This window comes from Mesoplodon bidens, assembly GCF_964165515.1.
Source record: "Mesoplodon bidens genome assembly, chromosome: 2".
In the NCBI taxonomy this organism is placed as follows: Eukaryota; Metazoa; Chordata; class Mammalia; order Artiodactyla; family Ziphiidae; genus Mesoplodon; species Mesoplodon bidens.
Window position 1 is genome coordinate 26,702,565 of NC_138177.1, and position 26,440 is coordinate 26,729,004.

At 37.8% G+C, this 26,440-nt stretch overlaps 1 protein-coding gene across 1 annotated transcript; it reads left to right on the plus strand.

Annotated features, from left to right (window-relative positions):
* The first annotated feature begins 621 nt into the window (after positions 1-621).
* On the plus strand, positions 622-26,440 carry TIPRL (TOR signaling pathway regulator). Its single transcript, XM_081221053.1, has 7 exons — positions 622-845; positions 6,644-6,823; positions 7,508-7,607; positions 14,785-14,916; positions 20,658-20,753; positions 23,119-23,181; positions 24,058-26,440. The coding sequence occupies exons 1-7, from the start codon at positions 742-744 to the stop codon at positions 24,199-24,201; spliced, it is 819 nt and encodes a 272-aa protein (XP_081077179.1). The 5' UTR covers positions 622-741; the 3' UTR covers positions 24,202-26,440.

Sequence of the window (26,440 nt, forward strand, 5' to 3'; positions counted from 1 at the left end):
GCAGGCTCAGTGGCCATGGCTCACGGGCCCAGCCGCTCCGCGGCATGCGGGATCTTCCCGGACCGGGGCACGAACCCGTGTCCCCTGCATCGGCAGGCGGACTCTCAACCACTGCGCCACCAGGGAAGCCCTGAAGGATGAAATTTTTGATAAGTCTTAGTCCATAGTAGCTAGATGTCCACTTGTCATGCAGCACTTGATGCTGAACCTCCTAAATTCTAAGTGATTTTAAAATTTTGTCCTCAACGCAAAAATGTAGGGCATTTCCTCTCTACAGCAATTCGCCAACACGAGAGGTAATTCCCTGCTTTGCAAAGTCGTCTAGCATCACGTTGTATTCGCCTTTTCCAACACTGACCTTCCTTGAAATGCCCCAAGACGACGTCGTCCAGGGAGTTCAGGGGGCGGTGCGCCCCTGACCACACCCGCTGCTGCCTGAGCCTCGCCCCTCAGCAGTTTCTCCCCTCCTTTTTTCAGGTGCGTCGTGACGTAAGACGTGGGTCACACAACCTTGGCAACTGGTCCCGGAAGCAAAAAGCCGAGGGGCGGAGAAGAAGGCGGAAAGGAGGGCCTGCGTCCGGGTAGGCCGGCAGGGGGCGGGGTGGGGCCGGGCATGGTAACGGCTCGGAAGCCGAGGGGGCTGGGTCGGGGGGAGGCGGAGGGACCGGTGTCGGCCGCCGCCGCCGCTGCTGCCGCTGCTCCAGCCTGTTCCGTGTGGCCCACGCGAGCCCCGCCGCGGCCATGATGATCCACGGCTTCCAGAGCAGCCACCAGGACTTCTCCTTTGGGCCCTGGAAGCTGACGGCGTCCAAGACCCACATCATGAAGTCAGCGGATGTGGAGAAGTGAGGCTCCGGGGCTGGGATTCGGGCGCGAGCCGGGGAGCTGGGCCTGGGCGGGAGGCAGGGCGAGCTCGGCGGAGCCCCAGCCCTTCTCTGGGGGGCGGAGGCTCGGGTCCCTCCGGACGGGACCTTTGAATTGACAACACCAGGAAATATTCCTGTCGCCACCTCCTGTCCTTCGGTTCGGGCCGCCAGGCGCTGCCTTCGTGAAATTGTCACTCCGCCTGGGTTTGAGCAGAGCATGATTGTTACGGTGGACTTTCCCCTCCCGTAGGTCTCTACCTGCCGCAGCCTGCGCCACCTTTAGACTATTTCTTTCTGGGTGGCTATGACCTGTTTTCTCAGGGGTTGATAACGGGGATGATATATATGCTTGGTTTTTAGCATGTCAGGTGCCGTGCCAGGCACGTGAGATACAGAAGATGAAAGACAGCCTCTGCCTCGAGGAATTCACAGTCTTGTGAGAGAGACAATTATAATACAGTGTGAATTGATATAGGTGTATATGCAGGGTTATTTGAGATTGTTTAAGGGAACAAGGTATCCGGGAAATTGGGATGCCTGAACTGAATCTTGATAAAGTCGGTGGGATGGGGTGGGGCTGGGGGGCATGTGTAAAGCCGGAAGGCCAGGGAGAGTGACAGCTGTGATGCGTTTGTGCTGCCTGAACTGAATCTTGACAAAATCGGGGGCGGGGCGGGGGCGGGGTCCGGGGGCACGTGGCAAGCCGGTGGGTCAGAGAGAGTGGGAGCCATGAAGGACTGTTTCTATGTGATTGGAGTGTGAGGTATCAAAGGGGGAGTACTGTAGTGAGAAGCCAGAGGCAGGTAGGCCCCTGGGCAGTGGAGATACCACTGAGAGAACTTTTATGCCAGGCTCAGGAGTTTTGAATTTTATCTGACTACCACCGGGTGCCATTTTATACAAAGGATCGACATTATCAGATGTACACTCTGAAAGATTTCTCTGGAGGTGATGTGGAGGATGGATTGGTGGGCTGCAGGACTGGGTAAGGAAACCAGTTAGAAGGGGAGAGAGGAGAGGTTTTAGAAGATTAAGTGCCTGAATTTGATGGCCACTTGATAGGAGGAGGAAGGAAGAAGGAGGAATCTATACCCTTGGCAAGATTTCATTGCCGTTGGACAAGGTGAGAAACCCAGGAGGAGGAGCAGATTGGGGGCAGGTGTTGGATAGAGGATGAGTTTAGTTTTGCTGAAATATGAGTTGTGTGTGGGTTATAAAGTGGAGGTGTCTTAGGCGTTTATTTTGGAGCTTAAAAAAGATGACTTGTCCATGGATTTAGGTTTGGGAATCATCAGCTTATAGTTGATACCTGGGGCCTTGGGAGTGAATTAAGATCATCTAGAAGTTATCCAGAAGACAAGGAAGAGGTCATGAGATGGAACCCTAGGGAGCACTAACATTTTAAGATTTAGGCAGAGGGAAGTGACCAGGGAAGAGAGGAGAGTCATGAAAGGATGTTTAGCTTCCTAATTGAAAAAAAAAAAAAAAAAAGTAACATTCTTGCAGAGTCACTAAGAAAAATTGAGAAAATACAGAAAAGAAAGGGAAAAAATTCCCTTCATCCCACCACAGACTGAGTTACTCTCTGAGTTTTCCTCTCCATATAACTTTCTCTGTTACATATTGCACCATATATATAATTGTGGTATATAAAGCAGTCAGCTTCAAATTGTGGTTACCCATATAATTTCCTTACAGACTCCCTAAGAGGTGCTGGATGCATGGAGAGTTCTAAGGGAATCAAATTCCAGATCTTTAATCTCCTTGTTTATTATTTCTAAAACAGCTCTGCCTGAGTATACTTGGTCCTTTTTCCTTATGACAAAAGAAAGGTTTATCTGCTCCTATCCTAAATTTTTCTGTGATGCCTTGCCCTAGGGTATAGAAATCTCTTGGGTGCTATATAAATGAATTAGGGGAAACTTTGGATTAACGATACTTCCTTTAATGAATTAAGGCATCATAATCCTATAGAGGCTTCCTGTCTTCCTTGCCTTATAAATGGTCCTACCTATTTGTTAATGGTGAAGCTTGACATTAGAAATGAGGTTAAGATACTCTGTGTTTGGCCTGTGTTTAAGATACTCGGAATTTAGGACATTTGAAGAAGTGTAAGTTAGTGGCAGTGATTCTTTTACATATATGACTGGAATATTTCATAGGACTACCAGATTTTTCCAGATGTGTTGGAAAAAATCCAAAGAATCACATCTTATATTAGTTCATATTTGGTATGCGTTATCCAGTAAGGTAGTTAAAACTTTACTACTTGACTGGTTTATTTTACTTAGCATAATGTCCTCAGGTTTCATCCATGTTGTCACAAACTGCAGAATTTCCTTCTTTTTAAAGGCTGCATAGTATTCCATTGTACGTATAAAACACATTTTCTTTTCGTATTTTTTTGTTTTCTGTTTCTTTTTTTTTTTTGCGGTACGCGGGCCTGTCATTGTTGTGGCCTCTCCCGTTGTGGGGCACAGGCTCCGGACGCGCAGGCTCAGCGGCCATGGCTCACGGGCCCAGCCGCTCCGCGGCATGTGGAATCTTCCCGGACCGGGGCCCGAACCCGTGTCCCCTGCATCGGCAGGCAGACTCTCAACCACTGCGCCACCAGGGAAGCCCTGTTTCTTTTTTTTAAACCACATTTTCTCTCTCCATTCATATGTCTATGGACATTTGCATGGGAGTGTTGATCTCTCTAGTATTTAATATTTTCTATTTCCTAATAACAAAAGAATAAATTTCACTTAAATTTATGATGAAAAATTAATGTTATTAGATATCATACTAAAGATGTGCAACTTAAAAGTTTGGATCACTGATATGTGCACATATACATAAACACAGATAAAATAAACATGCAGTGTGCCTGTTTTTTTTCTTTACAATTGTATCATAAGCATTTTTCTCCATTATATTCTCCCTTTAAGTATTTTTAATGATTCCATAATATTTCATCATATGGATATACTATAGTTTACATAACCATTTATTTCTTTATAATTAGAGTATTTCTTTTTCTATTAAAAATAAGATGATTATGAGTATTAATGTGTATAATTTTTTTTTCCTACATTGGGGATTATTTCTATATTACAGATTTCCCAAAGCTGATATTTTGGGTCAAAGAATATAAATTTGATTAAGTTCTTGGTACTTTTTTCTTAATTTTTGCCCCAGGGTGGAATGTAAATTGATATAGTTCTTCTGAAAATCAAGTGAGCAAGTGCTTGTTTCCCTCAGTGGGTGCTTTTGCTTTTTTTTAAAGCTTGCAACAAGTAGAGAATTTTACTGGTGAAGGTGTTTTCCTACAAGAAACAGGATCTTTAATTGCTATCTTTTCTTCATAGCCAAAATTAATATAATTGTTGTGTAAGAACAAAAAGTTCACCAGAGATAGGAAGCTTATGGAAACAGGGGACTGTGGTGCATTAAGTCCTCTCCTGGGCAGTCATGGTGGAATTAGAACCCATCTTTATTCTTGAAAGTGGTGGGGCTTTGATGAAGTAGATGTTTATAATAAGAATCAATATTTTTTCCATTTAAGGCTTAAGTATTTTAATTTGTTTATGCAGGGGTTTTTGCTTGTTTGTTTTTAATATATATACATGACTTGATTGGTGTGTCTGATTGGAAATTTAAAGCAGTTGGAAAGAGAGTAATTGTGGTCTTGGGATATGCATAGATCCTTTGTTAGTTTTATGTAAGAATATATTCGTTAATATAGCATTATTTTACTTTACCTAACAAGTATAACTATGTAGCTGTTCAAAAATCCAGAAGTCTTAAAAAAGAAAAAAGAAAAGAAAGCCTTCGGTTCTGCTAAAGTAGCTATCATAGAACACTTGCACTAAAATTCTGTGCTTTGTTCAGGATCCGTTAGAACTTCATTCAGAGCATATTTACACTTTTGACCCTATTGCATACTTTATAATTGTAACCATATTGGAAATGTAAGGAAGGAAAAGAGTTCCATATAGTCACTTTGCCCTAATAAATGAATTGTTAGCATTTTTCATGTTCTCTTTTTATTCATTATGCAATTTTAAGGAGTATGATTGTTTGCTTTTCCATCCTGTGATAGATAAGAAACCAAATAAAAAGGGATGAGGGTGCTTCAGGGGCAGATACCTACAATCTAGAGTAGCGAGAGGTATACACACTCAATTGAACTTGAGGACATTGTCTTACAAGATTGTTAAATATGATGATCTCTGGTCAGCAAGAAAAGGTAAAATAACATTTTATATGTTTTGTTTAAAAACAAAGAGAAGTGTACAATACATTTTGAAAATTTTCCAAAATCAATATTAACAGAAAAAAATTGGTACATAAGATAACCAGAAAATCACTTCCATGGAACCTCTGTGTTAGTTGTGCTTTCAGGTTGCAAGGAACGGAGACTCCCGTCCACTCCCCACCCCCGTGTTGCCTCAAGTGATGAGAATTTAATAATACATGAGGAAATAACTAAACACAGGAATTAGCTCAGAAAATGAACAGCAGTTCTTGTGGCCCCAACTATAGATGTCTCTAATCTTCTTGTCACCCTTATTTCTCAGTCTCTACTTTGCTCTATCTGCTTCTCTTGCTATTACTTAAAAATTTCACTCTCCCCTCTTCTCTACCACATGGTTCTGTGTCATGCCATGTCTCTTGGTCTGTGCTTCATTTAACTGTCATTCAGACTTATAAAAAGGGGGATCAGAGTAAGTTTAAGTGGCCGTTATTCAATTCAGTATGAGTGTATCGGGCAGAGTTCTCAGGCTAAAATTCAGGGGTTCCTGCCAGCCCATAGATAATTGCCTTTGGTTAAGAAGCCAAACTTTCATCCCTAAATTGACAGTCCTGGTTGTAACTCAGGGGTTGGAGTCATAAGGCATGGTAACCTATACATTGACCTACTTTTTTCAGAAGTAATGAGTAGCCACTTAAAAGTCTTTATAACAGGGGTCACAGACTCAGCTTTTAAAGGGCCAAGGAGACCGGTGAACCAGAGAGTCTATGCCCCACTTGAAGGGGGCAACCTCCACTCAGCTCCAGCCAGTTGGTGTCACGTGGAAATACAGGTCCAATGTTGCCAAGTGTTTTTTTTTAAGAGAAACTAGAAGTCCAGATTTCTCAAAAATCTCTCAATTTTTATTGGCACCTCAATAATTTTGCCAGTTATTTCAAATATTAAAAAATATATGTGTAGGCTAATCAAAACACATCTGTGGGTTAATAATTTGTGATCCTGGTCTTATAGTATGTCTAATAAAACTTTCTTATGTAATGAGGCTAGCTAGATGAGGTCCACGTCTTTATAAAGCAGTCTAATATAATGGAAATAGGCCTGGTGTTACCACTTAACTGGCTCTGTGATTTGAGTTAGCTGCTTAAACTCTCTGAGCCTTTCTTAGCTCACAGGGTAGTTTTGAGGCTCAAATTCAACTGTCTCAGATGTGATCTGTGATCATCCTACCTAAAACAGTGCTTCCCCCATCACCTTGCTTTAACTTTTATATATCACTTGTTACTAGCTGACATTATATTGTGTATTTATTTGTATATTTGTTTATTATCTAATTTAGCCCACTACCTAATACAGTGCCAAAAAGATATACACAGAGAGAATGGATGATGAAACCATTTATAGACTTTACAAATATATCATTTTATTAAATCATGTATTATTTAACTTGTTTAGGAGTAGAAGGTATTCTGTGGGGATCAGAAGGCAGCAAAAGTGCCAACAGTGATATAAAATAATCCTGCTGACTTTTGGTTATACATAGGTTAGCTGATGAATTGCATATGCCATCTCTCCCTGAAATGATGTTTGGAGACAACGTTTTAAGAATCCAGCATGGCTCTGGCTTTGGGATCGAGTTCAATGCTACAGATGCATTAAGATGTGTGAACAACTACCAGGGAATGCTTAAAGTAGCCTGCGCTGAAGAGTGGCAGGAAAGCAGGTGGGAATCTGGGTAGTTATGGGTTAAACAAAAAAGAAAAGAGTTGAAAAAATATTCAGTTGTGATATGTGTATTTTATTAGAATGGCTAGTACTATTATTAAATCTGATAGTTGAATCATTCTAGAGTTCATTTTTCTCATCCATAAAATGGAGATTAATTACCCCACTCTTGAATACTTCTTGAATTAAATTGAATTACAGTTGAGCTGAGCTATGTAGGGTTTACTTTTTTGAGCTTTCAGTGTTCTTTAGTGAAGAGGCATTACACTGTGTACTTTAATGTTCCTATTTTTGAAGAACAATGTTTACTTATGATTTGCGTTGAAAATGTGAGGAGCATTGAAATTAGGAAAAATGTATTTTCTTTCATAATCAAATCAGCAGTTATTTACTTTGTGCCTGTTATGTACTAGGTTCTTTGAAAAAAGTATAAGCCTTGAAACCATGTCCTCAGGCAGTGTACAGATTAATTGGAGAGACTACATTATCAGTACATGACAAGTTAAATAACAATAAATGTGCAGAAAAACTAAGACAGATCTTGTATTAGTGAATTATGACAAGTATATGTATTCAGTAGGGTATTTTATATTACCTGTAGAATGTAATTTGGTGTGATAAATGAAGACAGATGGTCTATATTCTACATCACTGACTGACCCTTCTCGTTTTGGTGTTTGAGGACGGAGGGTGAACACTCTAAGGAGGTTATCAAGCCGTATGACTGGACCTATACAACAGATTATAAGGGAACGTTACTTGGAGAATCACTTAAGCTAAAGGTAAATCTTATTTTTTGCTTTTATGAGTCATTGATTGCCTTGGACAATTTCAGTGTTAGAACTTTCTAGTAAGGGGTTATTTTATGCTGCTACTTTACTTTCTATTGTGCGAGGCTTCAGAACCTAATGTAAAGGGATTTTGCTTGTTGATTATCAGCACAAAATAAAAGAAAGCCATAGTGGAACAATTTTTGCTAAAAATGTGGTTGGTAGCAATGGCAGACTGCCTTGATGTTACCATTATTGCTCTCAAGAAGCATTAAAATGTGTCTGTTCTTGGTGTAATGTATTAGGTGATTTAGACAGAACCTGCTAGCTAGTAGCTTACAGTTTTACAGATGAACGGATATGTGGGCAGATAGAAATTTTGGTCCGACAGCTTGGATTATTGTTTTGCCTACACTATATGTGAACCTGGTGTGACTTCGGGCAAGTTATTTAATCTGACTGGTTTTGTTTTATCAGTAAATTGGATAAACAGAAATATCTACCTCACAGCAGATATAAGATAATCTACGGGAAAGTTCTCAATGAATTCTAAATCTCTATATTAATGTTAAGTTGCATCTGTGTAAGCCCTGCTTAAGAAGAGATTCACTTTGTGATAAATGACACCAGGAAGGTGGAATTGGTAGGCCTCATATTGGGAGCTTAGCTACATAGAGCCATGGATACTGCAGGGAACAGACAAAAAAATCCTTCCATTACAGTCTAATGGTGGAGGAAGGTTTTTCTAGTCCATTAATACTTCATAGATTAATATTCTCTCTTTTCACTCCTGATTGCAAAACTTTGCAAATTGTGTAGGCCTTTTGATATCTCATTTCAAGGAGTGAGGAAACGAGAGCTTGTTTTAACCCAATGCAATGATGATGACTGACTTTGTGAGCTGACTTACAAAAGCCTCCTGGAGGCTATGAAGTAGCATTAGCTGTGATCAAGGAGCAAGATCCACAGCAGTAGAGACAGGGAGTGAGAGAGTAGTAGGAGGTGAAAGACATGTGCTCAGTACCCTTTATTGGCACTTCAGCCTGTCATGTAATTTGTTCTAAGGTGTTGCTGACAAATGTCAACGTGATCAACCACTCCCTAGTGGTAAGGAGCTCAGGCTTTGGCAAACCTGAGTTCAAATCCCAGCACCGTCACTTTACAGCTTGGAAAAGCAATTTAATCTTTGCTAAGCCGTAGTTCTCACTTTGGTAAACTAGGGGTAATATCAGTTGTGAGGTAGTAAATAAGATAACATGTATTAGGTGTTTGTGGCACAGTGTCTGTTAACACAATAAGATCTTAATAAATGGCAGTTGCTATTATTATGGTAATATCATATCTCAAATGTCAAGGCAACTAAGTTAATATTATTGAAATACCAAGAGTAAAAGTAGCTGTATTGTCTAAATAGTATTTACCCTTGCTTTATGGTCTAAACAGAGTTGATGAATGTGTTCCTTTATTGCCTTAAAAAATAGAGTGACTATTTTCCAGGTAAAATTGTTAGGACTTTGTTGCTTACTTCTCAAAATAGTCTTGTAGGGTAGGCATTTTTATCCTTATTTTGTAGACGAAGAAATGGGTTCAAGATCTTAAAGTATGTGTCTCTTAGTAACATAACACCGATGTTAGAGCTTCTTGTTAAGCACATTTGTTATATGTGGAAGATCACTTTCATAGGAACATTTTTTACTTTTAACTTTGTTTTAATACCTAAGGATTTTTTGACCTGTAATATTATTTGAGATTTTAAATTATTTAATCCTTCAGCTCTTCCTTAAAACACTATTCAGAAGCCCTGGTATGTATAGGAAGTGTTTGCCTGTGTGGGAGAAGGTATTTTATGTGTACAGTAAGAATATCAGAGAATGAGGCATTAGAATGAAGCCTTTCCTTTGCCCTTAAATTCTTGGTTTTTAGTTGCTGGGGCCTGTTGGGGTGTGTGTGTATGTGTGTGTGTGTGTGTGTGTGTGTTTAATGTTTTCTCACTCTTTAGGTTGTTAAACCTATTACTCTGAGTTGTAGCATGGTGTAAGAGGAGAGAGCCAGTCACAGAGTTGTACTGACCTGGCTGGATTCATATCCAGCCTTGTCATTTGTTGTCTGGGCTACCATAGGCACTTCTCTCAGATAGTGGTATGAGAATGTTATGTGAAAACAGGTCAAATGCCTAATATGTACCTGGCCTATAGTAACCTATCAACGTTTGGCTGTTTTCTTCTTTCTTATTAAATAAATAAATTGAATATGCAGGAAAATATAAGTAGAAGACTGCCCCTTCTATTGATACTGCTTTTTAGGAATAAAACATGCTTAGTGTTCATGCATTTAAAAAAGCTTTTTTTTTTTTTAAAGCACATTGGAACATTTGCCCAACTTAGTGTGATTCAGTATCTTGAGCTTTCTTTTTTCCTTGTTTTTCATTGTGGTAAAAAAATATGTAACATAAAATCTACTATATTAGTTATTTGTAAGTGTATTAAATACTGTTAAGTATATTCATGTTGTTGTGCAACTAATCTCCAGAACTTCTTCCTCTTGAAAAACTGAAACGCTATACCTATTGAACAGCAACTCCCCATTTCTTCCTTCTCCCAGCACCTGGCAGTCACCTTTCTACTTTCTGTGAATTTGACTATTCTAGATGCCTCATATAAGTGGAATCATACATTATTTGTCTTTTTGTGACTGGCTTATGTCACTTAGCATAATGTCCTCAGGGTTCATCCATGTTGTGGCATGTGTCAGACCTCCCATCCTTTTTAGGGCTGAGTAATATTCCATTGTATGTATATACCACATTTTGTTTTTCCATTCATTTGTCAGTGAACATTTGGGTTGCTTCTACCTCTTGGCTATTGTGAATAGTGCTGCTGTGAACATAGGTGTGCAAATATCTCTTCAAAGTTCTGCTTTCATTTTTTAGGGGGGTATATACCCAGAAGTGGAATTGCTGGATCATATGGTAATCCTATTTTTAATTTTTGGAGGAACCCCTGTACTGTCTTCCATAGTGGCTGTACCATTTTACATTCCCACGAGCAGTGTATGAGAGGTTTTGATTTGCATTTCCCTAATGACTGGTGATGTTGAACATCACTATGCTTGTTGGCCATTTGTATATCATCTTTAATATCTTGAGCTTTTAAAAGTAACTTTAGGGCAGGAATGTGTTGACATAAACGTTGGAAATGAATGGAGTGTATAAGACAAAAGGCAAAAAGAACTGCATATGAGTACTGTATGCTTGTTGATAGTTGTTTTCCTCAGAGGTATGGGTTAACAATTCTGATACTGTTTTAGTTTTGCAAGATGAAAAAGTTTTAGAGATCCATCTTACAACAATGTGAATATAATTTACACTACTGAACTGTACACTTAAATATGGTTAAGATGGTAGATTTCTTGTTATGCCTTTTTTTTTTTTTGCCAGCAATTAGAAAAAAAGTTAAACATGATTGCCACGTAACCCAGCAATTCCACTCCTAGGTATACACTCAAGAGAATTGAAAACTATATATCCACATAAAAACCTATACATGAATATGCATAGCTGCATTACTCATAATAGCTAAAATGTGAAAAACACCCAGATGTTCATCAGTGGATAAACAGAACTGGTATATCTAGACAGTGGAATATTATTTAGTCCTGAAAAAGGAATGAAACACTGATACATGCTACAACCTTGGAAACAGTATGCTAAGTGAAAGAAGCCAGACACAAGGGTACATGTATATGATTCCAGAATGATTTGCTGAACAAACAAATCTATAGAAACAGAAATTAGAGTATTGGCTTCCAGGGGCTGGGGGACGTGGGGAATGGAGATTGACTACTAATGGGTATGGTGGTTTCTTTTTGGGGTGATGTTATGTTCTGGATTAGATAATAGTGGTTACTGCACAGTCTTGTGAATATACTAAACACCACTGAATTGTACACTTTAAAAGGGTAAATTGTATAGTATGGGAGTTATATCTCCATTTTTTAAAAAAAGAAAAATCATTGTAAAACATAGCAGTTTCACTGTATGTTCCTAATGGGATGGACACACACACACACACACGCACACACACACACACACACTACTTTCAGCAGTTTTTAAAAAGGGAATTTAACATAGGGTTCTTAGCATTTGCTGTTAATTAACTTTATATGATAAATTTAAAAATATTTATGTCAAGTAATTTCCTTATTATGAGCCTCCATCTGATGTGAGGGAGGTTCCACTTGAAAGATGTGACCAGGACTTATTTTTCTTGTAATGTATCAAGAATATTTGTAGTGCTCCGTATGTTTTTTAAGCTTTTTAAAAATTGTGGAATAACTTAGAAAAGTCCATAAAACATGAAGGTAGAGTTTAATGAATTGTAAAATGTAACCACCCAGGAAAAGAAATAGAACATTGTGAGCACCCCCAAGCAGGACCCTTCCCGATCATAGTTCTTTTAAAAAAATATTTCCTAGTATCTTTTGAAATTTTCAACCTTAGCTTTTATTTCCTTGAAAGTAGTGTGCATTGTTGTTTTACAGCTTGGGCCTCATATTTTCAACACCTAGAGTCCCCAGTGTCTTTTATTGTCTTGTTATTTCTGTTGGTTCCGATTTATGGTGTCTAGACCCCTAATATGCCTTCTTATTTTTCTTTGAATCCTGTTTTTCCTCCACAGAGGATTTTTGTTTATTTCTGGTGGGCAGTTGAGGGCATTCATAGTCAAGGGCATAGATTTGCAAACTGTTTCTGTAAAGGACCAGATAGTAAGTATTGCAGGCTTTGAGGACCATAGAGTTTATGTTGCAGTTACTCAGCTGTGCTGCTGTAGTCGAAAGCAAACAGACAATATGCAAACGAATGGGTATAGCTGTTTCTCAGTAAAATTTTATTTATGGACATGGAAATTTGAATTTCATATAATTTTTATGTGACATGAAATATTCTTAAGAAAAAATTTCCCCCAGGCATTTGAAAAATGTAAAAAGGATTCTCAGCTTGCAGTTCATACAAAAATAGGTGGCGGCCCACACTGGCCTGGAAGTCTTAGTTTGCTAACCTCTGGTATGGGGCCGGAGTTTGAGGTTTACTGGGTGTGTAATATAAGAAGCTGTGCAGCCAGTGTAGCACTTTGAGATGTCATCCCAAAATTGGGAGCAGGGCAAGGAATTCTCCAAGGCCTCTGCCTTTAGTGAATACTGAGCAATTATGGCGCCAGCAGAGCTCAGCCTCTCCTCTGTCCAGTCATTGCTGATGCCTCAAGGCCAAAGCTGGAAAACTGTAGGCTCACTTTCACTTTTCTGGGCTCCAGTCCTCTTCCAGATATCAGTCCAGTCATTCTTTAGTGCCTTGACCATATAATGCTTTTCAGAAGTTTTTGTTTTTTCATCCAGCTTTTTAAATTGTCTTCAGCAAGAGGGTTTGTCCAGGTTACTTATTTTGACAATACCAGAAGCCAAAAATGTTCCATATGTCTTAACTGTAGCTGTTTTACCTTTTCTTTTCAGATGCTTGAGTTCAGGGAGGAGATAAGTGGAGTTGAGGAAGAGAAAAGGCAGAGAAATACAAAGTTTTAAACATATTTGTCCTTATGAATGAAGAAGATAGTATATAGATAAGTTAAAATATTGAATTTCCCTAATCCATGTGTTATCTAATTATTTTTTGTCTTTCTTTTTCAAACATTTTATAAGAACAAGTAAATGGCAAAACTGATGGATACATGTTCACCAGTCATTTACTGAAGGCATATATGAAATATTAGTGAAGTAGCCATTTACTAATGAGAAAATTCATGGAATGATTAATTTTTTTGGAAGTCCGATGTATCTATAAGGAGGATTTTCAAATGTGTTCCTTTGAACTAAAACTAATTGAAAAGTAAGGAATTTAGAAGTTGTGTTTATTTAATAGTAACTAAAGTTTTATGCTCTTAGGGAATCCTAAAGGCACCAACATTGGTCTTAAATAGATCACAAACATGCAAGTGATGCAAGGGACTGATTATATGCTGCCCTATCCCTATCACTCACGTTCCCTCCCCACTCCGAATTTCACCTTCACGTGTGGTCTCATGTCTGCTGTAGACACATATTGGAATAAAATTGCAGAGGGCTAAAATGTTATCTGTAGGTAAACATGGAAGAACTATGGACATTTTTTTCACCTCTTGGGAATCACATACAAACTGCTAGTTTCTTTCATAGCAGCCTTTTCTCCCTCTGCATCCCTTAATACTCCCTAAGATCATTTTCCCACAAAATCTATGTAATCTCTTGGACATCTGTATCATATTTTTCTAATTCTTGTCCAGTTTTCTGAAACTGCTCTTCATTTCTTAATTCTATGCATGAGTCAAACAAATGACCTAGTCATAGCTACCAAGTAAAGTAAAATAATAGCTACCATTTACTGAATTCTTATGGTTTGACAGGCATTGTTGTGTTTATTTATGATACAACTATGTCAAAGTATTGAAAAGCTGAACATTTTGAGTGAAATTGAATGTAGTAAAGAATGGTATCACAAATCATACTTTCATGTTACTGTTAGGAGACCCTTGGATTTAGTGAGCTACTGACGTGACCTGCCTGGAGATTGTTGGTGCTTTTGTTGGGTTATGTATGTTTGTGTCCGGGGGCTACAAAATAATACTTTGAAAAAATAGCCGGTATCCTCTAAAGCCCTTTGGAATGCTATGAGTGTCCCTTAGAATTTCTCTAAAAGTTCTTATTTACCTCAGTATTTAAAACACCTTTGTTTGTAGATTTGGGGATCTAAAATACATACCATCATTCTAATGGGAAAAAATTTTTTTAAGTTCCAAATAAATGTTGTAAAAGTAGACTTTTACGGCACAAAACTGCTTTGAACTTCTATGATAGTAGTAGTTCATCACATTGACTAATTTTCAGATGGTTAATTTTCTCATAGTCACAACAGAGCACTTGATTTTAATGTGTTCTATTTAATGATTTTCATATGAAAGATGATGAATTTTGACTCTCTGTGTTGTGAAGCTATAATATCAGATATCTTAGGTTTTTCAGGGACAAGGCATGTATCTCGTTTTTCGTGTCTACTGATAACACCCAAATTTAGAACCGGGTGCTCTGGCTATGCAGAAAATACTGGTAGGAAAGCTGTCTAAATTTTTTTTTTATGTACCCCTTCTTATATTTTTTCTTTTAGGTTGTACCTACAACAGATCATATAGATACAGAGAAATTGAAAGCCAGAGAACAGATTAAGTTTTTTGAAGAAGTTCTCCTGTTTGAGGATGAACTTCATGATCATGGAGTTTCAAGCCTGAGTGTGAAAATTGTGAGTATTGTGAATGTGTTTAAAATTAACTTCTTCCATTTTTATCATTGGTCAGAAATACAAGACTAACTTGAAATCATACCATCTTAACGTGATGTCAAAGTTTCACTTGGGTCTAGAATACATCTTATTAATATCCATCATAAAATTCACGAAATCTTACATATTTTATATATTGTATTCTGTATATTTTGTATATTGTTAGGACTTTAGCAAATCATTTTTTTTGTAGACCTGTCTGGCTACTTTGCTGTTTGTTTATTATTTAATTTAAATGAAAACTGTGACTCAGCTTTCACATTTCTGAATTAAAAATGATAATTGAAAGGATCTGCAGACAGCACAGTGGATGTCATTTTATTTTATTTCTATTTATTTATTTTTTAATTATTTTATTTTTTTTATCTTTGGCTGCATTGGGTCTTTGTTGCTGAACGCAGGCTTTCTGTAGTTGCGTCGAGCAGGGGCTACTCTTCGTTGTGGTGCGTGGGCTTCTCATTGCGGTGGCTTCTCTTGTTGCGGAGAACGGGCTCTAGACACGTGGGCTTCAGTAGTTGTGGTGCACAGGCTTAGTTGCTCTGTGGCAGGTGGGATCTTATCGGGCCAGGGCTCGAACCCATGTCCCCTGCATTGGCAGGTGCATCCCTAACCACTGCGTCACCAGGGAAGCCCCTGGATGTCACTTTAAAAAGTCACCCACGTGTCAGAATTTCAGTGCCCCATTAAAATACACTTTAGTCTCCAGCATAGAAGTGGAAAACAGAAATGACAAGTGTTAATTCCCTCTTTTTTTTTTTTTTGTATTCTTTTCTACCAGCGGAGGACAGACTACTTCCATTAACAGTGTTATTGGTGGAACATGCAAAAAAAGAATAATAAATAGACCCCCTATTTGTTTACTATTAGGTTATAATTGGGTTTCTAACACTTTCCAGAGAAACTTCAACTGAAACTTTTTATTAAATGCCTTATCCTTAAGATCCAGCTAAAATGTCACCTCCTCTGTAAGGCCTTCCACAGCTCCCCTAGGCAGAGTCAAATATCCCTTTACCATACTCCTATATGGTACTTTTCTTTTTTTTTTTTTTTTTTTTTGCGGTACGCGGGCCTCTCACTGTTGTGGCCTCTCCTGTTGCGGAGCACAGGCTCCGGACGCGCAGGCTCAGCGGCCATGGCTCACAGGCCCAGCCCCTCCGCGGCATATGGGATCTTCCCGGACCGGGGCACGAACCCGTGTCCCCTGCATCGGCAGGCAGAGTCTCAACCACTGCGCCACCAGGGAAGCCCTTTTTACTTTTTTTTTTTTAACCCCTCTATTATAGCACTTATCATAACGACTGCCAAAGACAAGGGCCCCAACATCAAACATTGTTCTTGGAGCATGACTATGGATACTGTGATTTAAATAATAATAAAGAATGAAAACAATAAGTCAAAAGCAGCAATAAGTGTGTTTTAAGCTGAGTTTTTCTGTAGAATCGTAGGATTTTGGAATTGTAATGAATTTTTAGAGAATCATTTAGTCTAGCCTCTATAGATGAGGCCCAAAAAGTTAGTCTATCTAAGGTTGTGACACTAATTAGTGACAAAGTTTTCTTTGTACCATGTAACATATGTCATTATTCTAGCATTAGATGATTGTTCCTTGTTCACCTATAACTTTCCCCCAGTTTATCTCTTGTCATTTAGATTTGTTCCTTCTCCAGCTCATCCAGTCATGTACCTTTCACTTGTCTACCTACCTACGGAATTGACTATGTTGAATGTTCATTATGAGTTTGCATCTCTGGATGTGCATTTGTATCCAAGTGGGTAGATAGTCTACAGGGTATACAAGTGGGTCGGTATGTAGGGAGCATGTGTCTTTTGCAGCTGAAGGAGTTGGAAAGGGTATGGGCATAAATGTATTATGTGTGTATCAGAGTAAATAGTAAGTCTCAAACTGAAACGTAACATCATCTTAAAATGCTTTCTTCTTACCTAGTGTAACTTTTAAAAAGTTATGTGATAGGGTTTCATTTTAAGAATGCCTGGAAGGATTTCATTAGAATAGTGAACTTCCTTTCTGGTTTGGTTTCTTTCTCAGAATGTAACAGATATTGCTGTAAATAAAATAAATGCCATAATTTCTGGCTTAGAGGCAATAGGTTATGGAAAAATGAAGTTCTTTCCTATAGAAGCAAAGATTAGGCTGGTAAATATGGATGTAGGTGAGAAACCAGGAATGTGGTGCCTGGGAATCGAGCTGAGGCGATGATGCTAGTGCTGGGGAGAGGCTGCAAATACAGATTATCATTAGCAGAGAGGTCTGACTGCCCAGAGACCATAATAAATCAATTGCTTGCAGACTCAAATCAAAACCCTACCAGGGAGTGGCAAGTGAGAACAAGCTCAGGGCTCCCACTGATCCTGCATTATGGTGAGCTGTATAATTATTTAATTATCTATTACAATGTAATGATAATAGAAATAAAGTGCATTATAAATGTAATGCACTTGAACCATCCCCAAACCACCACCCCCCCCGCACCAGTCCATGGAAGAATTGTCTTCCACGAAACTGGTCCCTGGTGCCAAAAGGTTGGGGACTGCTGTGTTAAAGAATACGGATGAAGAGATACATAGGGCGAAGTCTGGGAAGGTCCTAAGCCTAGGAGCATCTGTCCCTGTGGAGTAGGGGTGCATGGTCCTTCCAGTATGTGGGTGTGCCCACCAGCCTGGAAGCTCTTTGAATCGCATGCCATTGGAATTTTATGGAGGCTTTTTCACATAGGCATGATCAATCAGTAATTCCATTTCTAGCCCCTCTCCCTTCTCTGGAGAGTGGAGGTGGGCCTGGAAATTCCAAGCTTATAATCATGGCTTGGCCTTTCTGGGTACCAGCTCCCATCCAGGAGCCCACCCAGAGTCACCTCATTGGAACAAAAGATGCTTGCTTCTAGTGCTCTTATCAGATAGGGTTGTGTTCTGGTTGCTCTATATTTCTATTGTTTTTCCCTGTGTTTCTGTTTGCCATTTTGTTTTGGTGATTTTCTATGATACCTTTCTCAATATCCTCTTCTTTTTGTTCCGTATCTCTGCTCTATGTTTATGTTTTGTGGTTACCCTGAGGCTTTTATTAAACCTCTCCTAGAGAAAATAGTCCTTTTCCTGCCGATAGCATCTCACCTTCTTTTACCTGTATAAATTCTGTCCTTTTCCTCTTCTCTTTTTATGTTTTTGTTGTCTCAAATTATCCTTTTTCATATTGTGAGTTTGTTACCAAACTGAGATAGCGATAGTTATTTTTCTGCTTTCTTTAAAACCTATTCTGATAAACAGTTGCAGTTCTCTGGTTCTGTCTATTTATCACCTTGCTCAAAGCTTTGTGTATTTTTGCTGTTTTGTTTCTAGTAAAAGAGCTCCTTTTAACATCTCTTATAAGGCAGGTCTAGTGTTGATGAACTTCCTCATCATTTGTTTGTCTGGGAAAGTATTTCTCCTTTATATCTGAATGACAACTTTGCTGGATAGAGTATTCTTGGGTGACAATTTTTGTCTTTCAATATTTTGAGAATGTCATTCCACTCCCTATTGGCATGTAGGGTTTCTGCTGAGAGATCTGCTGATAGCCTAATGGGAGATCCTTTGTAGTTACTATCCTTTTTTCCATGGCTGTCTTTAAAATCCTTTCTTTATCATTGACTTTCAACAGTTTTAATATTATGTCTTGGAGAAGGTCTTTTGCATTGAGATGGTTAGGTGTTCTCTGAGCTTCATGGACTTGTATGTCCAGTTCCTTCTCTAGGTTTGGGAAGTTCTCTGCTGTTCTTTCTTTAAATAATCTCTCTGCTCCCTTCTCCCTCTCTTACTTTAAGATACCCATTATCCTAATGTTGCCCTTCCTAAAAGAATCACAGAGCTCTTGTAGAATTTTCTCATTTTTAAAATATCTTATTTCTCTTTCCTTTTCTACTTGTATCATCTCTAGATTTCTACCATTGAGCTCACTAATACTCTCTTCCATATGCTGTGCTCTATTTCCAATGTCTTCTAATAGCATTCTTCATATTGTTTATTGAATTCTTCAGCTCCAGAATTTCTGTTTGGTCCTTTAGAGTTTCAGTCTTCTTGGTAAAGTATTCCTTCTGCTCATTAATTTTATTTCTGAGCTCATTAAACTGCCTTTCTGAGTTTTCTTGTATCTCGTTCAGTTTCTTCATGATAGCTACTTTGAATTCTCTATCAGTTAGATTGAAATATTCTGTGACTTTTAAGTTTGGTTTCTGGAGATTTGTCATTTTCTTTTTGTTGTATAGTATTACTGTGGTTCTTCATGGTGCTCGATGAAATGTTCCTCTGCTTGTGCATTTGAAGTTAAATGACAGGTTAGAAGTGAGAGTGCTTTCTTTTGTTTTTTGGTAGGTGGTGCTGTAACACAAGTTTCTGGTTTCTCTTATCTGTGCTACCTCTGGTTATTTTTGAGAATTGGCACTTTCCAGCCTCCACTGTCTTTGTAAGAGGTGTGGCTCCATGCCTTCTTTGTCACTTCTTGTGCCTCTGGGGTAGTTGCTGCTTTGCTTCTGCCGGAGCTGCTATGTCATGAGGATGGTAGGCTCTTCCCGTGTGTCTGGGATCCCCTGAGACACAGGCTCTGCTGTGGGAAGAGGAGGATAATTGGAGGGGAGCAGGGTTGTGCAGGCTCCTCCACCATGTTGAGTGTCATAAGGGTTCTGCTACTGTGGATGGGGGGCCAGGGCTGTGGGAGGGTCAGGGTCCCAGGCCCCACTGCCACTGCTTCCCAGTTACCTGTGGCCACGGGCGCTCCCACAGTTGGGAGACCAAAGTCATGTGTGCTGGTTCTCCTGCTGCTACTGGATTTTCTGAAGCTGTGGGCTCATCCGTCTCGGTCATAGGGCTGGGATTGCAGGCACTGACTTCACTGTTCCCTTGGTTCCGCCTCCTCCATGTGTTCCAGTCCACCCACCTTTAGATGTACAGATGTGTGGAATTCTCCAGTGTCCTGTTGAGTTGGGCAGAGGTATACCCTTGTTGAGTTGTGGATGTTTTGCTGGCTGTAGATTGAAGGGGAGAGACAAAGGTAGCCATGTTTCTGACAGCACTCCATGAGGTATATTCTTTTGAAAGACCTGAAGACCCCACACCTCATCCACCCCCTCCCTCCCTGCCACCAGGACCCACTCTCCACTAACTCTGACTTTCTTCAGTGGTAATACTTGGAAAATAGAAATACATGGATGTGACACAGATCATAGATGTTAAGAACGTGTTATAATGATCTCATAAACCAGACTTTGGCAGTATGAAATAGTACTTAATTGGTTGCACTGAATTAGAGCATACCATTAAAGCCCTCTTGTCTTTATGTAAAGTTAATAAAAGATGAGTAGCAGCAAAGAATTAGGTTGTTCTTTCATTTTGATATTACTGGTATTGACATTTACTATAAGTACAATTATTTTTTCACATTATTTAGGTGAGTTTTAAATCTTTTTAACCTCATTATCTTTTGACCTAGAAAAAATATTTTTCTATTGTAGGAAACTGAAACCAGTATGTTACATAGTATAAACAAGGTTTTGAGCCTTGGTTGGCGCTAGGGCAAAGAACCTCTAGTTCAGAGAGTTTTATATAGGGCTCATTCAGCCTTCCTTCGATGCCTTAAAAATGTTTTTTTCTTTCAGCAAAGTAATCAAATATTCAATTTTCATTAAAATACTTTTTACGTTTTTCTTTTCCAGAGAGTAATGCCTTCTAGCTTTTTCTTGCTGTTGCGGTTTTTCTTGAGAATTGATGGGGTGCTTATTAGGATGAATGACACAAGACTTTACCATGAGGTATCTATTCTCATTTAATGAAAGTACTAATTGACATTGGGCTTGTTCGTGTTGTTACATCGTCAGTCTGACACTTTGAAATTCAGTAATGCTTTATATTATATGGCTATTTGTCTAACCTTTAAGATTGGGTGTGTCATATTCACTATTGACTGCACAGTTATCGAAACATTAAATCTTCTTTTCCAAAAGTTCTACAAGTTGAACATGTTTTCCAAAAGACACTCCCTGGTGAAGGGGAGTCCGATGCTTTTTAAAAACCTCTTAAACTTAATCCGTTTAAGAAAACTGTCCCTTAACTCTTACTTTTTTTGTAGTGTTTATGTAATGTGTTGTTTATGTAATGTCCTGATATTAGAAATACCAATTTCATGGCCTCCAGAAATTATTATACAATTATTTTGATAGTTGTTTTAATATTTGAAAGCTCTGTGCTCCATTTCAAGGAACTGTTAACATACGAAGTTTTTAAAAAAATAAGTGAAGAATGTAGGGGGGAGGCTTATATTGAGTCATGAAAATTCTTCTTGTAGCTTTATAGCAGCCTATCCTTTTTGAATGAATTTTTAACGTCATATTTGTGATCATATAGAATGACGAATGAGAGAAGAAACCAGCAGTATCAGTCAGGGTAATCGTAGTAATTGTTAACTCTCCTAACAACCCTATGAAATAGATGCTATTATTATCTCTGTTTTACAGCTGAGGCAACTAAGGCAAAGAGAGATTAAGTAACTTGCCCAGAGTTATACAGTTAATAGGTGGCAGAACTGGAATTTAAGCCCAGTAAGATGTGATTGGATTGGTATTTTCCTAAATCCTGCACTTTCTTTTTCTTTTGAAATAATATGGTCACTGTGATGGATCTTTTTCTTTTTAAAAGTGATAGTAAAGTACTAAAAATAAGCTATACTTTACTCCCTCAGAAATCTAAATTTTTAGAAATACTTTAACTCAACAATATTGATTTTTCTTCAGAATTTATCCTCAAAAGATTCTTACATACAGTAACCCACAAATATTAATCAGGCAGCTGTATAGAGTTGTACATATATAAATATTCATGGCAATGCTATTGTTTATAATAGCTAAAAGGAAAGAAGGAAGGCGCTATAATGCCCATTGAATGAGCATTGATTAAATGGCCATTTATATCCTGTTGGCCTGCAACAAATAGACTGCCAGATATTTCTCCAGCAAAGTTGGAATTATTCGGGATCAGCAGAAAATTGCAATGCAGGTCTGTAACCATGGTGAGCCATGTGCAAGTCCCCACACGGCAAGGGAAGGAGAAGGCTTTTATAGAGAGGAAAAGGAAAATGGGAGTGCTATAGTAAACAGAGAATCCATGACTTTCCATTGGTTGAGTCCTTGCCAGGAAATAAGAGGAGTCTTTCTTTCTTCTGTTGGACTCTGCTATGGTTGCTGGGTATGAGAGCTCCCCATTCTAGTCTCCCAAATCTATTTAATTGAGGTTTCTGTTTATTAATTTTTTACAGTCCATATAGTAGAAAAATATGCAACCATTAAAATTAATGGCAGAAAGTTGTTTAACTGATTTGGAAAGATGTGCGTATTAATGTTGACTTTTAAGATGCAAGTATGAATCTATATAAGATTTTATGTAGAGATTTCTAAATGTTAAGGATAGTGTTATCTGTAGAGGTTGTGATTGCTGATGATTTATACTCTATACGTTTATAGTATTTGATTTTTTTTAACAATGAGCATTAATCTGTTTTGTTGATATAAAAGATTGAAACTTTAAGGGAGCATAATCTTGTGATTTTTCTTTTATTAAATAATGTTTTACCAAAAAAACAAATTGTAATAAATTGCTTTCTAAAACCTCACTTTAAAAAGTCTTAAATGGGAAAACTGAAGTACCAAAAAAGTGGCTGTAAATAAACAACTTGATAAGAATTTTTTAGAAATGGGAAAGAATAAAACTTGTTTAAACTTTTTTTGGGGGAACATAAGAGTAGCCACAGTTATGTAGGTAGATGGTAATATAGCTTAAGGAAAAGATGTAGTTCCAAACTTGAAGTAAATTAAAATCTCTTGCATATCTCATTTACAAACATACACATTTTCTTTCAAAGTAAAACCTTTGCTTGTGTTTTTCTTACATGATAATTAAATCTGTTTACATGTGTGTATCAGATATTAATGTGATTTGTAGAGATTGGAATTAATAATTCAGAATTCTTGAATTGGTTATCTCACTGTAGAAGTAGATGTTCTTATCAGACTTAATGGTACTTTCACAACCTGTTCTAAAATGTGGGCAGTTCTGTTTAATAGAAAGGATTTTGTTAATCAATATAAATAAATTTATTGCAATTTTTTTGATTTTTAAACATAGGCTGACAAGACCTACATGTTACGAGAATATACATCACGAGAGAGCAAAATTGCTAATTTAATGGTACAGTATTTAAATATCAGTTCTTAGAAGTTAAATTTTAATGTTTTATTTTAAGTATGGTATTCCCCCATGCCCCACCCATCCACCAAATCTACATCCCTAAATCCATTCATTTACCTAATAGGACTCTATAGGAGAAATGCTATTGGAGCGTATTTTTTCTGGAACTTATCTCAACTACAGTTAGAGTTGTTAGGTACCTTAACCATCATCCAATCCAATTTCCACATTTTATTTTGGAAAAACTGAGACCCAGAGGTGTGACTCCAAGTCGCACAGCTAGTTGGTGGTGGAGCTGCAATAGGATGTTCTTTCCATGACTTACTTTTGGGGGCGTAATTTCCCCTGCTTTTTTTTTGCTCCCCTGGAACTTGTAAAGGTCTTCTACAAGTCTATAGCATTTGATAATGGGTTGTTTAAAAAGTGATACCTTCCTGCTAACTTGATATTTTTTATTCACTCTTAGTGCTTATTTCTGTCTATATATAGAATATACATAGGTTAGAAAAGTTATATAGAGTCTCTTGTAGACCACATATTGGCATCTAACTGAAGGCTAGTGCTTTCAAGGTACAAAAATAACAGGAAAAAGGGATTGGATTAAGATGTATTAAATTCTTAGGACATTTATGGGAGCATTATAAATCATATATTCCTATGATCTTTGAGGAAACCATCTAGTAACAGAGCTGAGTCAGTAACAAGAGACACCTGGTATTATTAGGAACACCTGATGATGCTCCTTATATATATGTGTATATATATATGGCATCTCATTTTAAAATTGGCATGCTTTAGGAATGCATGTATAATGCATTTTCAAAACTATCAGTGCAGTAACTTAATATATGCTAATATGATTTATGTATTTCCTAGCATGTTTCACCTTCCCTCTTCACGGAACCTAATGAAATATCACAGTATTTGCCGATAAAGGAGGCAGTTTGTGAAAAGCTAATATTTCCAGAAAGAATTGATCCTAACCCTGCAGACTCAAAAGAATGTACACCTGTGGAATAGAATTTATTACAACATATACTGACCGTGGAATCTGACTGGAGACCTTGGGGCTATTTTGGAGGGGGTATTTTTATTATGAGAATTAATTGCCTTGTTATGTGCAGATTTTCTGTAGCCTTAAAGGAAAAATAAATAAATAAAAGAGTGTCGCAGGCAGTTTCCACTCAACTGCTGTTGTACTCTCTGTCTTCAAATTCATATTCCAGAAATTTATATCTTCTGGAGTTAAATTCAGATTTCTAAATTGTCACAAAGTGGGGTCTCACCAGTAGGGGGTGATGTGTGTATCTCTCAGAAGCAGTGGCCATAACCTGTATCTATCATGAAACGCTATCTTCTACCACGAGGAAGTTACTTTAAATCAGTGAATCGTAACACCTTGTGACTTTCATACGATTCCTAATTGTTCACGTTGATGTAGTGGCTCTTTACCTTGGGTTTTTTGATGTTTATTCACACTTCTGGAGAGTCATGACTTGCCTCCTAGGAAATTGATCTCAAATGATCTGTACCCAGAAATTTAAAAAAAAATTACCCTCCTAAATTTTAATTGGCTTTTGAAGTTTAAAGAAAGTTTCAGACATAGAAACAAATAAACTAGGTTTTTGGATAACTTAAGGTGTTATGTCCATGGAAACACACAATCATGGTTTGCCACTGACAGGATGTCAGAGCTGTCTCTCCTCCATCTTTAGGTGCTTTTTCTTATGTGTGGTTCTATTTGTACTGACGTTTTTTACTTCCACCTTCCACGCACCCTCAGAGTGAATAAATATTTTGGATATTGAATTTGATATTGGTCCTAAAAAGTTTAAAGTGTTAATGTGGATTGTTTTAAGCAAAAATTACATCAGCCTCTAAAGCAGCCAGATTAATTTTCTGCTTCAAATATTTGAAGGGTAGCTGTGGAGGAGGAAGGGGCTTATTTTAAAATCTGAAAGCCAGTTTTTCCTTTTTAAATTCATGTTTTTGGGAATTCCCTGGCAGTCCAATGGTTAGGACTCCACACTTTCACTGCCAAGGGCCTGGGTTCAATCCCTGGTCAGGGACCTAAGATCTAGCAAGCCGTGCAGCATGGCCAAAAAAAAAAAAAAAAAAAAAAAAAAAAAGATTCATGTTTTTAACATTACAGGGTATCTAGTAAAGTGTAATTAATTAGTACAAGATCTAGGTAGTACAGAAAGTTTACAAAAGTAAATTTGAAATCCATTTGGTTATTTTGATGGTGAACCTTTAAACATTTTATATTCTTTTCTGCCTTTTAAAATGGTCTCCATAAAGTAGCAAGTGGTTATAAAGCACCAAGTAAGAAATTACTTTAAATGGATTTAAAAAAATATTTTATTTAAAGGGCAGGGGAAAAGAATTACCCCCTTTTTTTCTGGTTTGAAACAGCTATTGTACATATTTCCACTTGATACATAAATCATTAAAGAAGAACATTTAATTGTAAGTATTAGCAAAACTCTTCCGGTATTAGCCTGAAGATAAATTTTAGTGAAACAAATACAGTTGGATATTCATCTTTACTCAGACTCTGGTGTGTTGTTGTGTATATTGTTTTCTTAGCTAATTTTATTAGCTAAATCTGGTCACAAATGATTTGGGTATTTGTTTGCTTTCTGCTACATCACCTTCAAGGTATAGGAAATCAGGATTTTGTTGGCTTTAAGAAAATACATGGCATGTTCACTGTATGTTAAATATACCAGTACTTAATGATTTCTCTTAGGACAGAAAAGTGTATATATTGTACTCTGCTTTCTGTTTATTTTATTTGCCATGCAGCTTTGAACAGAACAGACTCTTTAGTCATACAAATTATAAAAAAATGAAAAACTGTAATAATATTTATTAGTTGAATTAGAGGTTTCTGGGCAGCATCATATTACACATATATTTTTAACTTGATTCAGATGTCTTAGTCCCTGAGTCAGTCTTAAATTACTTATTTTGAGAATCCATTGTTAAAAATTGTAGAATTGACTGCTTTATAGAAGAAGGTGGGAGGTGGATAGGATGAGTGTACTTTTGAAAACTTCGTTAGTTTATTCCTGTGGAGAATGCCAAGAAAACTTACATTTGCCCATTGCTAAACAAGACATATACCATTTTATATTTATTTGTTCCAAGTGTCTTTTTGTAAGAGGAGAATAAACAATAAGTAATTACCGATCTGTGTTTTGCTATTTCATTTAATTTCGTTTTTCTTGAAGCTTAACTAAAAAATGGTTTGGTA